Raw genomic sequence first — 15,684 nt, forward strand, 5'->3', positions numbered from 1 at the left:
ATGCGATGATTGCATCAAAATAATAAACGTGAATAAGTGGACAGCGTAAAACTTCACGTTCCTGATCAGGCTGTGAATCTGTCTGGCCTGTGCTCTGTGCACTTGGGCTGTGTTCTTGTCCCTGGGAGGAAGACTTGAAAAGGCAAGCAGTGGGAAATCCAGCCTCTGCCATGTCTCAGAAAGGGTGTAAGTAGGTGAAGTATTCCACAGCAACTCCCTCGGCATTATTTGTTGGTATGGGAAAGCAGCCTTGCAGTTTGGCTTGGTGAGCATTCTTGAACACAGCATTTGTTCTGAGAGCAATAAAATGAGAATCTGTCTGGCCACTGCTTTCAGTTGATGCACGTGTTTGCTTCCTGAAAAAGGTGCCAAAGACTGGAAACAAATCCTGAAGCATCAGGACGTGAGTTGGTAGAGGATCGGTTGGGTCAGTTTTCATTTTGTTCTCCTAAGTAGGGTTGTCTGTCTATTATTATGCATGTAGATAGAAAAACATGTGGAGGGAACATCCACAGGGAGAGAGCAGGAGAGCAGAGTGTGATTTGGGATGCAATGAAATGAGTAATGAGGTTTGTAAACTCCTAATCTGCTCACAGTGACATTTAATAAAACCAAAGCGGGGAGGAGCAGGCTGCTGAAGTATATATTTTAAATTCTCATGTATGAAATCTAAATGTTTTAGGTGTGCGTTGGCCTATGTTTACTATATGTGCGCTTTGAAATGGGGTCTGCTTTTTATAACTGAACTAATAAAGTTTGAGCACATATAATGAGGGGAGGATTACGAGAGAGGTCTCCTGGGCAGACGAAATGGAGCAGTTTCACCATGGTTTTGATGGTTTTCTGCACGTGATGTAACATATTTTGTTGTCTCTTGGGTAGGAATCTGCTGAAGGGGATTTTCTGAAGTACCCATCTACCAGTTTGCCAGACTTGCTTAGCACTTGCTCAGTCCAAGACTCTGTCTCTTGCACTGACAATAAGGAAAACGAGGAGCCAGAAGAAGAAGATGTGAAAGGAGTGAATGCATCTCCTGAAAAACCAGTCATTGTAAGTGTGGCTTTGGTGTGATGTTCACTCTCTCCCTTGGTGCTCTTTTGCATCTGTCACATTCTTCTACAGCCTGACACAAAGCAGGTCCTCGAGACAGGGCAATCCCACCCAGCCCTTCTTTTCATGGGACGTGGGTGACAAGCTGCAATGGGGATGGAATCTACCACAGCATCTGCCATCTCTGCAGCAAAGCACCAGCACAGGGAGCTGAAGCTCTCGTGTCCTCCAAGCTTTGTGGCAATCATGGTTTTGTTTTTCTCTCTGCTGCTGGATTGTTTTCCACCACTTCCAGTGCTTTTGTTGGATCTGATGCAAAGTCTCTCACAGTGCTTACTTAGTAACATGCTCTGCTTTCCCCTCCTTTTGTAACTGAACTTCTTTAACAGTTTCTGATCCAACTCTTCAAGTTTTTATTTGCTCTGTTGAAGCCAACAGACACTTTTAGGGGAGAGAGTTGAATTTCTGGCTGTGAACTGCAACTGAAGCTCTGCTGAATAAATGTGGCCAGTTAATAATCTCACTTGCATTCCCTTCAGGGCTGCATTAAGTAGAGATTAAGTGGATCATTGTATTTATTTGTAATGTAGCAACTCTGAAACTTCATTGGTGTTCTGAGTTTCTGATGTATTGTACAGACAAAGAATAAAATTATATTTGCTACTCTAAAGAGCTTGCAGGCTGGTTTTCTGGCAGGGAAGGCAGGTGGATTCACTTGACGCTCTTAACCTTATTTTCTACCCTTGTCTTTTTTGTCCCTCTTTTCTGCAGCAATTGTAATAAATCTCTCAAACCTTTGGATGGCTCTGATGTGATGCTGATTTGGTGACTTGTTTCGATTTTGTACTCTTATCCTTTCCCATTTCTGGGCAAAAATACTGCTTCCCAGGACAAGTCTCATGTTATAGTCTAACTGATGCTGCTGCTCAATTCTTACCTGCTTGTTATCTCTTGCTTTCTTTGACTCTATGCTTATAACAGTCCTCATGATTGCACAGTTCTTTACTGTGACAAGTTTTGGTATTTCTGCACTGTCTTCTCTTCCATGTGCCAGACTGTCTTCTGTTCCTGTGCTTCTTTTGGGGTGAAGGAAAAGAAAAATAAACAAATCAGGGATGCTTTGCATGCTGAACATGGTGTAGTGGTTGTGTGCTAACTTGAGTGGGCATTCTTTTGGTCATCAAAATACTTTAAATTCCTATATATATCATGTTTCAAATTCTGATAGTTTTTCATAAGGCCGTGGCTCAGCAATGCTTAAACGTAAAACTCAATTTTGTCAAAACTTAAATTATGTGTGGCTTCAGGATTCAGGTCCTGGCATTCCAGTAACTCTTTTGGTATATTCTAGATGCTATTTGTCACTTGTTTTGCTCCTGATTCCAGAGCAAGGCTCTGCATGGTTTTCAGCAGTGGCTTTGTTGTTGGGTGTTTCTTTTCCAGATTAACATAATGCTAGGGCAAGCTTGAGGTGCTTGCCACCATGAAGACCCAGGAGCCTGCCCAGAGCCCTTCAGCACGGACATGAGTTTGGAGCCTGCCCGCATGTCTGTCTCAGTTCTGCTGCAGCTGGCAATGGTGGTAGCCCAGTTCTGAGGCAGTTTGCTTGCCTGCCTGTCTGGCAGTCTAACCCCCGATAGCAGTAGCTCTGTACTTTCATAATGCAGCACTGGGGAATGGAGGGGAAATTACAGAAATCTGGGTGCAATAAACACATTAGAAGAATAGCAGCAAGATTTATTTTTCTTCTTTGTTTCTATTAGTTCTTTTGTGTTGGTGGAAATGTAATTCAGAGGTTTGTAATTAGTTATTAGTGACTCTCAGAACATCATCTCTTTTGTTTGGCTTGAGCTGCACATGAAATCCTTTTTCTTCTAATCCAAAGCACAGGATGCCTTTGCATTCCCCTTCTAATTGCTGTCTCAGAGTTGGGAGTGCAGACAGGGCTCTCTGCAGCCCATGGAGGACAGTCTGTAAGTGTAGACCCCTTGACTGTATGCACAGCCTGGTCTATTCTTATCACTTCACAGCAGCCTGAGCTGAGCAAATCCTGCGTGCCACCAGGCAGGATGCAGGAAGGTAAATGTATGGAAAAGATAAAATTCACACGTCTTCTTTTTCCACCTGACAAGATAGGAAGGGCTTTTCATAGCAAAGCTTAGAAGCTGATTTCAAGGTCAGGATGAACATGGTGTATCACCTGATTTTATTTTACACACATGTGTATATATATAGTCATACAGATTATTTCAAAATTGCTTTGGAAATTACTGTTCTTTGCTATTCCCACTCTCTTGATGATACATCTTCTCTTTCATATATATTCCATTATATTTGCACTGTAGGTAAGGATGTCAGTGTGACTGGTGATTAAAGCAGGAACTAAGACGGACCATTTTTAACCAGTTAATTGGGTCAGTGTAGGTGAGTGGGTGGTACTCAAGGTCTATACCAGGTAGCTGGAGCTGTGGTCTTAGTTTAAGTGTTAGACCTCTCAGATTTGAAACCAATTCTCAGTCCAGCTCTGATGAGGAGTTACCTTCCTTACCACCATTTTCTCACCTCTGATGAGAGGTTAATTAATTTTCTTGTTTACTTTGCAGGGCTTTGTAGAGGCTCAAAGGGATGCGGTCCGGTTCTGGGTGCATAGGTAACAAGAAGTAACTCAGAGTGATTTATTATTAGCCGAGGTTTCACTGTCCCTTTTCTGACCAACACAGTGCTTATCTAATTCCATACTATCTTCTGATAGTACAAAATTTGCAGGAGCTCTTAGGGTTGCTATTAACTTAACTATGAATATAATTCAGTGCTGAGTATTCAGAACCATAATTTGACTTGCTGTTAATGCCTTAGCACCTGATTGCTTAAAAAGCTGAGCAAAGCAGAAAAAAATAATCACTTGAACTGAGGTATACGTGCAGATTTTCATCCTTGTAGTTATGTACTGAATCGGGCCCTGAGGAACCTAACCTAAGTTGTCTCTGCTTTGAGGTAGAGAATGGACCAGGGACCCCAAAAGGTTCCTTCCAACCTGTCTTACTCTCCAGTCTCATTTCTAGGGGCTAAAGTTTTCTCTGTGAGCAAGTTCTTTAAAACTCTTTTAAGTTCTGCTCCAGTGTTTCCAGGGAGGGAAATATAATCTGAGCTGGTCAGCTTCCCCGGGATACAGCAGAAGAGTTTAGTGGCACCTGAAAACTAATTTAAGAGAAATAATCACTTTTAAGTCTTCCTTGAAAGTCCACTTGTTGTGCTCCCTTGATTAAAGTTTCATAGTACAAATGTAATTGGAGCTTTGTTGTTACAGTTTCCTTATGTAAAGCCCTGTTTAACAGGAAACATCCCTTAAAGTTCTAACTTCAATAAAACTTGTGCTGCCAGGCAGAAAAAGGATTCCATTAATATCCTTGAAGAGCATTTCTTTTAGAGCTAGTTTAGCCAAAATGTGTCTTAACTTCAGATACAAAATACCAGGCCACAGAGTCGTGTTATGCTAAATTTTCCTGAGGCACTTCGGGGATTTAAACCCTTCCTCCCCACATCCCGCAGTCCGTATTTTGCCTTGAGCTGTTGATGTTGGTATTTTAAAATGTCATTATTTATGTCTGAGTGAAATAGGATGATATGATAGTATTTGCCTTTGATTTATTTTCAATTCTAATTCACTTTTCCAAGTATTTCTGTTGCCTGAAATTGAATCTGTCACTGTATTGCTGGCTTGCAGAGCATCCTGGGAAATGAACTCTAAAGAGAAAGCAGGTCTGCCAAGAATTTGCCAAGTGTCTGATGAATTTAGGGCATTTTGGGTCTCCAGACAGACACATGTGCCATCCTTAATTGCTTCAAAAGTGTTTTGCTTTTGTTTCTGGTAGTGCTCTGTTGTTCAGTATATGATGATCCGAGTACCTTATTTTTCAGGTGTTCACCTTCAGTAACTAGCTTCAAATTAATGGCTTGAAATTGCAGAATGTTACTAAATACAAAAGAGTGTCTGCCTCAGTACTTAATATTGTTCTCTCCCATTGGTATCTGCCATTTATAACGCTGGAGGCAGCACCCTGAGATGAGTCTATTCCGTACAGATTGGAATTGTACAAGAGAGAAATTTCTTATTTGGGAAAGGAGGTCATAGTTACCCCTATGCGTATGGGGGGGAAGCTGGGAAGAGAGGCAATTTGCCTCCCTATGCCCAAGCTCACCATGCAGGCACAGCCTCTGGCAGCATCCTCGGCTGCATGACCCCTCTGCTGTGGAGTGGCAAGCCCCTTTAGCTCATGTTTAATCATGTTGCATTGACCTAAAGTGTTTGATGTGTACCTTCACACGAGCAGTGGACTCTGTTGCATGCAGAGACAGCCATGACCCAGCTAGGTCTTGGTTCTAATACAAGTAATAGAAACAGGATGTCTCCAGTTAAAGGTTTCTTGCATGAGTGGGATTTCCTTATCCCTGCCAAAACCCACTTGTGTTTTTTTTTGCAAGACATGTAGCTGAAAATGGATAAATAAACCTGTTCTGTGAATATAAAGCAATGCATTTGTGTAACTCCCCTTCCTCCCCATTTTTATTTTTCATCTGAGCTGTAGGACTGCTTACATATTTTCTGTCATGAGCTTTTCTGTCTTACCAGGGGATCTATGTGTAATTACCTGTAGCCATGCAAGCATAATAAGGAAGAGGATAACAATGCTGTAAGTTTAAAAACAGTCTTGGGGTCAAAAGTTCTTCTGGAAGCACTGGGAGAGAATTTCAGAGAAAGCATTAGCATTGAGAAGGAACAGGAAGCATAACTCAACAATTAAATGTGTGCAAAGCACGGGGAGGGGCCCTCATTACTTGGAGGACTTGAGCGTTCATTCCCATTAGGGCACTGCAGCCTCAAAAGAGGTTGCTTACTCCTCAAACTGCACCAAAAGGCTGGGAAAAAAGGCAGGAAAGACCTTTTGCTGGCAGAAATCTGCCTTGCAATGAAATATTTTCTTGGTGGTGGTGGGGAGAAGATGAAGAGCTGGTATGAGATTTGGCTCATACCTGGTCCTGGAGAAGGGTTTAGTAACTCCTTTCCGTGAGGGCTAGCAATGTTTGCAGATCCTGCCTCGTGTCACATTGCCCTGTGGGGGCAGGCATGGGCAGGGTCCAGCTGTACCTTAGCATGGCTTGGAGCTGCTGCTCAGCTGTAAATGCTGTATTTGTCTGGCAGCGCTGTACCTTTCTGAGATAGTCTTGTCCAGCGTATCTGTGAGCCTGTGCCCATGCAGTGCCCTTCAATCATGCTGTAGCTGAGCAGATACTGGGTCCTACAGTGTGATTCCAAGTATAAGCTTTTAGTGTACAAGTAGTTAGGAATTTGGGGAAGAGAAAATGACAAAATATTTGGGACAAAATAGTTGCCCAGTATGGCTGTTCTTCTTATCTTGTTTCCAGAAGGCATATCACATGAAAATAAGCAATTGCAGTTTGTCTTATTGCCAGGGGGGTGTTCAGTGATGGGCTGATGGTGGTGGAGCAGGGATGGCAAGAGCTTGGGGAAGGTGTGGGCACACATCACATGAGTTCTCAGGGAGGAGGAAGAGTGGTGAAAGGCCCCCAGGGAGGCAGTGCAATTGAATTACTGGTTTTCACACGTTCTAAAATTGACCTGTCAAGGAGACGTTAATGTGAATGTGTTCTTCAGGTCAGGAGGGACTAATTCAGCAGCAATCGCATCCTTCCGTGTGCCTGGCTCCCAGCCCTTCTGGGCCACTTGCTACTGCCTCTGTGTTAAAGGCAAGCCCAGAGAAAACTGTTTCACCCAGAGGCTAGTACTCTGAAGGGTTCCCTGTAGGTATGATGCAGCCTGCAAACTGTGAAGTATCTCCTGTTGCTTGGGCTGGTGGAAGATAACCTTTTTGAGATGACCATAAGTATCAGTGCACACAGTGCCCAGAGTTGCAATTTTTGTTCTTCCTGTGTGATATGTTTGAAAGCCAAATCAGCAGAGTAATAGAAACACGTTTATCTACAGTACAGGTTCTGCATGGTCTTTGTTTTTGTGAATGAGGGCTTTTCCCATAAAGCAACAGATACAGTACAGACTGTCTCTCCTTTGGCTGTTTGGATAGCTTCCCAGTTTTGAAGGAGATGAACAAGCTAAAAATAACCCCCTCATGGCACTGGAACAAGAGAGATGCTGTCACAGCCATGCGGTTCACATAAGGATGATTAACAGAAGGATGATAAAGACTGTAGGATTTGAGAGTTAGCGTGAATGTCATTATCATCACATCTGCAGTGTGTGTATCTGCATATTCTTGAGCACGTATACAGTCCAGTCTTGGTTGGGCTTTGTTAAAACCCATTTGAGATGTGCTGTTCTTAAATAAAGGTGGCCTGTATAATATATGAGCCTTCAGATCCTTGATTCAGGTATGAAAGACACTTAATTCATACATATTCTGTATTCTTGTGTACTTAGGATGATATAAAACATGATTTTGGAGCTGAAATCCAAAGCTCTCCACCAGCTGTGTCATGGGGATGCTTTCTGCAGCTGTGGGTTGACATGGATATTAGGAAGGTCTTGCTTTGCTCTCAGGAGAGGTTTTTATTCTGAGGTCTGTTTATTGCTTGCTTTGTCCCCGACCATGAGTGAAAAGGTTGTCATTTAAAAAAGAAAGAAAACAAAAAAAAACCCAGCAGAAGCAATCTATTGTTTTTCTTGCTTCGCATGATACATAAGCTCTGGATTTGTGCTAAGCCATGAATTGAGTGCTTATTAGAGAAAATAACGGAGGAGCTGAACCAGCTTTCACACAACTTGAGTTCCATGTTTGTCGCCTGTTTACCAGGACCCATTTTCTGGTACCTGTCTGCAGCACATGGAGACATCTCGTGGACACCGACTAAACTGCATGCAAATGTGTCGGTATTTGGGGGAATAAAGGGTAAACCACACACACACACACACACACACACACACAAAACCAACAAAAAAGCCTCCCAAAACTCAGCAGTTATCTGCTTGTGCACCATCTCAGAAATGGGTGCATTTGATTTCCTTCAGCTAATCTGCTTCTAATGAAAACTGTTCTTCTCCAATCTATTATGATTATCTGGTCCAAAAAGGATTGGTAACTGTTTAGCTGGGAACATCTTGCTATTTCCAAGGAATGTGTTGTCTGTGATATCTGTTTCTTGGAGAGCTTAGCTGCATTAGCCATTTCCTGCATTTCTTCCTATTTAAAAAGGATATTTTTAAAGTTTTGTCTCTTGGAAATATTATCATTGATTTTAGCGACTATTTGGAAACCTGAAAAGGAAGTGTGCTTTTCTTAACTGCAGCCCTGACCAAAAATACAACATTGCACCAGTGCATCTTAGGAGCCAGCCCAGCTGGGATCCTGCTACATCAAGAACCAGCCGGCATCCTCTGGACCATGATCCGCACACTGGGGCTCCTGGTATCAAATACACGGGAGAAGGTTTTGGATACAAAATATATAAATAACTCTATTTATTTTGTATATATAATTATATATACAAAATGAGAGCATTTTGGAAGATAAGAGAAACTCTGCTCCGACACAGTGCTTTTCCAGTTTGTTTGCCAAAGGTGCATGAACAGATATTGCTGCTAGCTTTGTGCTGATGAGCGCCAGGTTATGTTTCATGTGCAGGTTTGTGTGTGACTGCTCTATAGACTTGGTAAAAAGCAATAAACATAACCACTGGGGTTTTATATCTCCTGGAGCTGACAGTAATGCCCTTTCCAGCAACTACTGCATTACAGTGAACACTTAGGGTGGCTTTTGAATGCAGGCGTTTGGTAGAGTGACAGACCATCCATTCTTAGAGACCACTTTTAAGGCTTTTGTTTTGTTTATTTGGCATTTCCACCTATTCAAAAAGTAGGGCAGCTCCAGTTCTTGACTGTTTATCAGATTTCCTGATCTCCTGCTGCACATGAACAGGGAGTTTTCCAACACTTTCTTTATAATTAGGCAGTGGAGGCCTCAGGTTCCCATCCCTTTTGCTTGGGCAGGAGGAAGCAAAGTCTGCACCCAGTGGTACCAACATGGGTAATTCCCAGGCAAGCTGCTGGGGAAGGTGGCTGTTGCTTTGTTTCAACAGTCATGCTAGGTTAGCCCAAATCTGAGCCCTTCTGGAGCATTGCTGGAGGAGCATGCCTTGGCCAATGTGCAGAGCTGCTTCACCAGGATCTTCTAAGATGCCAGTTAAGGCACTGAGTTAGTGCTGACCGTGGAGATGATATTCCTCATCTTCTCCATTTTGAACTCTGTGTTTGTACTGTGACAGAGGGGAGTAGCAATGCAATATCCTTTGGAAAAGGGGTGTCCTGTACCTCGCACCAAAACCAGTTAAATCTGGGTTTAATTTGGACTTGTCATTAGCCCCATGACAAATGGGTTTCCTTGGCACTGGGAGGTGCTGTGTTTCAGAAGGGTGCCCCTGGGCACTGTAGCCACTGATGCTGCGCATCCTGGCCTGTCTCTTTCCAGCATTTCGGAATCTTTGTTCACGCCCTAAAACAGAGCAGTAAGCTGCAGAAAACTCAGTGCTGGCCAAGATTATGAAGTCCATGGGCTTTGCATCTTTTGCAGTGCTAATGCTTGTAAATTATAGTGCTGCATCTTGTAATTTATTTGAGAGATGGATTCAATTAAATTCGAAAAGAGCTAATTTAAAGAGAAGGTATTTTACTTTCTGTGCAAGGTAAAAGGCCTGTGTCCAGATGCATTTAAGGCTTAAAGCATGCTGTGCTCCATCAAGCAATAAATAATTGCACAAACAACTGTAACAACTAGAATTGTAATAGACCTTGGAAGAAAATCTTCAAAATTTTTGGAAAGGTTAAAGCCTTTAAGGCATCAGCTGGTCTCAAGGGATGAAGAGGGAAGACTTTGTGCAAGGACCAGGTGAAGCCAGATTTGTGTCAGGCATTTTGTCTCTTTCTCTGAAGGGTCTGGTGCCGGGTGCCCTTGGGCACTCATTGAGTTCATCCCACTGGCTGCCCTAAGACAGTGGCATTGGGGTGTTTCATGATTAAATATGTTTGGGGTGGTGCTGCTTAAGGAAAAACTCCTGGCTGTCATGGCCAAAGAAGATGAGGAATTACCCCATGGTGCTTGTGGAGGGTTGCCGTGCGTAGGGGCACAGCCATTCTGCTTTCACACTGCTGTTTTAAAGAAGGACAATGGACTTGTTAGTGAACTTGCTTTGTCAGTGCAGGAAGGGCTGAACTTGGCATGTGACAGACAGCTCAGTCTAATTCTCACTGTTTAACTCCCTATCAGGTTAATCTTGTCTGTATGCTGCTAGCGCTCCTCTGCCAAGGAAGCCGGAAGGTTGCACCATGGGGAGTCAGATGGGCTTGCTGATGGCAAAGGAGGCAGCTTAGGAGCTCCACAACAGCAGCAGTGAAGCAGTTTGCTCATTAAATTGTATCATCCCCTGTGTGCTGCCTTGATTTTGTAGATCGGCAACGATTGCCAAGCTGTTTGCGGTTAAACAATGCAGACTCTCGTAATCCTGCTCCTCCTCTTGCCTAATTAGGGGCCTGGTCACCCTGGAGCTTTGCCCAAGTGAGGACTCCAAGGGCAGTAGTTCATTCTGGTGCTGTGCCAGGACCGCGTGTTCATGATAGCGCTGTTTCCTTTGAAATCAATTGAGATGTCACCATCACTTGATCCTGGAGCTACTTAATGAACTGGCAAAATGAGCTCTATTTTTAGATCTCCCTCCAAACTACTGCGCATGTTAAAGCTTCCCTTGTCCTTAACGCCAGGGTGGTGTTGGGCAGGATTTATTGCTTTAGTTTAATAAGAGGCGTACAGAACTGAAATAACGAGCTCCATTTCCTTGAAAGTGAGGAAAATTAAAATGGCATGGTTAAATCTGGGCAGCCGTCTCGAGACAGTAAAGTGATACGTTCATGTGTGGCCAGAAGGATAAGGTGGAGCTGGGATTTTCTTCTTGTCTAAGTTATGAGAGAGCCAAAGATTACAGACGCACAACTTCTGGGAGTTCTCGCAAGCTTTATGGATTGGATTTCTAAGTGTTTTCTGAATAGGATGAAACTTTTGGTGGTTTATTAGACAAGCTCAACAACTTAGAGAGCATTTACTTCATTACAAATGCTAAAGTGTCTTCCCCTATGTGTTTATAAGCGATGTCAGAAAAGCATTTTCGCTAAAATGAGAGAGAAACACAGACATAGGTGATTTAGATGTTTTTACTTCTTATTGTAGTCTGAAGCCAAGTTGGATAAAATGTAATTTCAGGAAGCTACCGAGAAAGCCTTGAGGCTTTCCTTGGCATTGGTATTTGCACACATATATAACCTTCTGTGGATCACACATGGGGTTTGGAGGTTTGCTGTCTGTAGGCTCACAACCTCCAGGATTGCACAGAGTTGAAGGGGAGGAACAGGGTGCACAGTCTTAACGCAGGTGGCAATTGTCTCCTGTTTTTCCTCTCACCCCAATAGACAGAAATGTATGTAATGGCAGAACGCATCCGTACTTTGGTTCTGTTGCACAGTCAAAATAAATACAACCAATAAAAGCTCCAAACCCTGTGTAGCAGAAACACAAGAGGTGCCAAATGGGTCACTCCTGAGCCCAAGCTCTGGGTGCAAATTGTCTGTGGCAGTGGTGATTGCAGCTTCTCTCTGTATACTGCTGCAAACTAATTCAATTTCTCCCCCCATGCTCTGAGCTGGAGGAAACAGTCCAGCTGACAATTACGGGGTCTCATTAGGTGTAACTGCACATGTGCATATGTGCCCCAAAACCAAAACTGCTCTACAGATCTGGACCCGAGCTGGGCTGTGCTCTGCTCCAGAAAAGGTTAGGTTGGACCCATCCCTGTCTGTTAGGATAGTTAAACAGCAAAACTGACTTCTTTGGTGAGGCATCCCTCTTGTTTTAATTCAGCCTGATGCTTCACGTATTTCTCCACTGCAGGGTTAACACTGCCCTGAGTACTGATTGTTTTGCACACCTTTAAAACCATCAGCTACATGATTTTTGTGTGTTTGCACAAATACTTTCTACCTTTCTAAGAAGTAGGCATTTTCACTGTACACTCTTGATACTATCATTAAAGAGTATTTTCACTTGTATGGTAAATTACAACATAACTTTTGTGTGATCCATGACGTCCTGGCTCACTTCCAAACACTTCCTCTGTCTTTTGGGTAACCCTGTCTCTCATAGAGAGAATTTGTGGTGCTTTGGCTGTGGGCTAATCCCTGATAGTTTGGGTCTCTTGGGTGGGTTTTGGGATATCATTTCTTGATTTTTTTTTCTGGAATCTTATGCCTCATTAGGATTGCCAAATCGTAAGCTCATGTTTTTTCAGGCTGGTGTGGTTATTTTCTGCTACATATGAACGTGATTACATGGAGCTGTGATCTGCAAAGCATTTGATACTAGAATTGGACTCTGAAGTAGTTGCTGCAAAGCCCTGAAAACTCAAGAAGAACTAGCTAGGTTGTGCAAACTATGTGTAAATTACATGCTTTTTATTCCTTTCCCTTTAACATGAATAGCTACAAGTTTCCATTCCAGCCTCCTGTTATCTGCCAGTTTTACATTTTCCTGAAGTTTTTACTCTTTGAGCTGAAACTACGAGGTCTAGACTCTCTGCAAAAGATAAATATATGTCTTCCTTGGTTTGGGGATAAGAGGAACTTGGAGATAGGTTTTGGGGGAGATTCTGCTGTTTCTAAACTTGAATAGTGGAAATAGAGTGTTCAGTCACTTGGGTGGGATATCTTTTAAGATGACTTCTAGCAGTTTACATAGTACAGTAAAAGTATAGTGCAACCAAATTGTTGTATTGGGAATTCTGTGATCCTTGCCATGAGCTGTCTGAATACTCACGCAGAGGATGCATGGTGGGTGATGGGGTGAAAATGTAGAAGAATGAGTATCTCCAAGGGGAGCATGTTCAGGATCACTGTGAAGGGGCACATCTAGGACAGGGCGGCTGCTGTAGCTCAGTAAAGGAAGCAGCACACAGAGAAGGTCACCAGGCTCTGCCACAGGACACGGCTTGAGGAGAGTCTTTGTGGGCTTTGTACATGGGCAGCTCTGCTCATCCCTGGCCATGTGGCCATGCTGCTGCTGCTCATTGTCATCTTGTATTGTCACCTCCCGCTAGGCAAACATGGAGGTAAACAGGCTCGGTGTATTTACTCAGGGTGGCAGGGGTTGCTATTCCATGTGCAAATTTAAGTAGAGCATTTGTGCTGCTTCTCTTGTAAGTGCTTAGCTATATAATTTTCATAACTTTCTGTTAAATTAGCTTTTCATCCATCATACATCGGCATTCAGCCCCAAACACTATCAATAAAATAACTTCTTTCTAAAGTGTTTCTTTCTCTGTGATGTCTCTGAAAGCTTGCTGAGCTGAACTAACTGCAATAAAAGCAGCATTAAAATTTTGTTAAAATGCCTGTGGAAGCACCTGAATGAGGTGCCGTTGGTGCTGGAGGCATTAGTGTGGTACCCTGCAGAGGATCTCTGTCCATAGTGAGCTGTAGCTCTACCCATTGGTAAAATTTACAATAACAACCATAGGCATTGTGGAAAATTACTTGAAGAAATGCATGCTGGCTTAATATAATGACATGTTTTGGAGAAAAAGATTATGTGCAGTGGAATTTTCTGACCCTTAGTAAAAATGAGAGGAATTCCATCAACCTTTCAGGTTTACAACTAAATAATTATAAGTTTTTTAATTTTATTTTTTTTGTTAGGTAATGGAAACTGAGAAGTCTCAAGATCCATCTTGTGCAGAAGCATCCAAAGGAAGCAGCCCAAGTCCAAACCTGGGAAGTGGCATACTGAAATACAGAAGTCGATCCCAAGGTAAAGCTGGGTTGCTAAAAGATACCAATTATAGAATTTTTATGTTGTGTATTTGTTTTAACTGTGAGATAGGATTTCTCTCCTTTGGAGATCATACTAGTTTTATTTGGAAGGGAAGTCCCAGCCTTCCCAGCGAGGTCCCAGCTAGGGAAGTTTGTGTTCAGCCTCCTGAGCTGAATGGACAGAAAGATGAAGCTTTTTTTTTTTCTTCTTTTCTCTGTGTCTTCTTCCCTATATATTTCAGTGTGTTCTGATACTGAGGTGGGGAATATATTTCAGCACACCATCATCAAAATACCCAATATGGCAAATACTCCCTAGATTTTCTATTGCTTTGCCCCCAGGTTTTTAGAGTAACCTGTGTGCAGCGTTCTATCATGTTCTCATTCCTGTTTCTTTCTGAAGCTCCATCCCTGCTGTCTCAGCTTAATTTAGATTTACTCTGGTATTTTTAGCATCCTCCAGGGAGCTCCTCTGCCTGTAGCCCCTGCGGCTGTGTGTTGGAGGCTCACTGGGGATCCAGCCCTGGTTCCTGTGAGTGCTGATGGCCCTGGGCTGTGGGTGAGCTTGGGCTGCAGTGTGGGAAAGGAAGTTGCATTCAGAGATGGTCAGAAAACACAGAAATATGACTGTTCTTCTAGAAGAAGAGAGGGAGATGTGACAGGAAAGGGTTAACTGTAAATGCCAGGAGTATTTTTGAATGAAAGAAGTGACAGGATGCTGGGTCCTGCCAAGATAGCTGTCCTGGCTGTGTGCACCAGCAGCAGTGCCCTGTGTGCCCAGAGAAGGAGAGCTTTAAAACCTGAGGTAATTTTGCACTCCAGAACAGGGAGTGAGTTTAAACTGCGCGCTTGGACAGTGGGTCCAAATTCTGCCTATGGATGTGGCAGCAGAATTGCTTTAATGCTGAGTGAAAACAAGTGAGTGCCTAGCTCTGTGCTCCTTCACTCCTTGGCACTGGCAGTGATGTTTGCACGGTCCCTGGGCAAGGAGAAGGTGGAAGGAAATGGGTTTGGGGATCTCCTGGGCAAATTTACAGTGGGTTCACCTCAGCCCATGGTTTGTGACTCTGTCCCCAGAGTAAAGACAGGGAGAGCAGTGAGGATAAGGGGAAAGCATATCTGTTCCTTTCTATGGCAGCACAAACTTAGAGTCGGTTTAAGGTAATCTTAACACCACATAATGAAATCCAGCTTGTGTGAATTTAGCCAGTCTGTTCCTTGGGTTTTCATCTGTAAAATATGGGTTAATGTCCCTTCCCCTGCATGGCAGGGAAATTGCAAGGATAAATGTTTGGGAACTGCTGTGACTGGGGGTCCTGTGGGGACCTCTGACAAAATGAGGTTTGGAGGAGCCCTGGTGTGAGGAGCAGGGTACTCTGCTGATAATTACAGGATGTCCTTCAAGACAAATAATTCTGTTTCTTACATGAACTCTGCACTCTCCTCCTCTTTAAGATGACTAGGATCATTGCCAGAAGGAAAGAAAATAGCATTTCATTGGCACATTTTTCCTTTTTCCATTCCAGAAAAATTTCCCTTGAAGTGACGTGACACCTCCAGAAATGAATACTGCTACAGTGTCAGGTCTTTTAATTTTAAATAAATGAAGCTGAGAGCTTAGTGCACTGGCAAGTGCCATTGGGTGAGAACAGCTGAATTTCTTTCCTGTCCCTAAGATACCAGCTCAATTATCTTCCACTTTTGCTTACTACCATGAGCACCGGTGCTGTGGAGTTCAGCATCGCTGAAGGATTGTA

General features: G+C 43.1%; 1 protein-coding gene across 7 annotated transcripts in view; it reads left to right on the forward strand.

The window, feature by feature from the left end:
• PDZD2 (PDZ domain containing 2) overlaps positions 1-15,684 on the forward strand; it is a 206,084-nt gene that overhangs the window by 151,515 nt on the left and 38,885 nt on the right. For 5 of the 7 annotated variants that reach the window (XM_061469554.1, XM_061469556.1, XM_061469555.1 and 2 more), the window contains 2 exons: positions 883-1,050; positions 13,814-13,925. In XM_061469554.1, coding sequence (XP_061325538.1) covers positions 883-1,050; positions 13,814-13,925 — 280 coding nt within the window. Of the gene's footprint in view, positions 1-349; positions 683-882; positions 1,051-13,813; positions 13,926-15,684 lie in introns of those variants that run through there. The other 2 variants (XM_061469561.1, XM_061469557.1) reach the window with 2 other exon arrangements.

This window comes from Pezoporus flaviventris, unplaced genomic scaffold (genome assembly GCF_033815535.1).
Source record: "Pezoporus flaviventris isolate CSIRO_AGI_PZ_B2104156 unplaced genomic scaffold, CSIRO_AGI_Pfla_v1 ptg000057l, whole genome shotgun sequence".
NCBI lineage: Eukaryota > Metazoa > Chordata > Aves > Psittaciformes > Psittacidae > Pezoporus > Pezoporus flaviventris.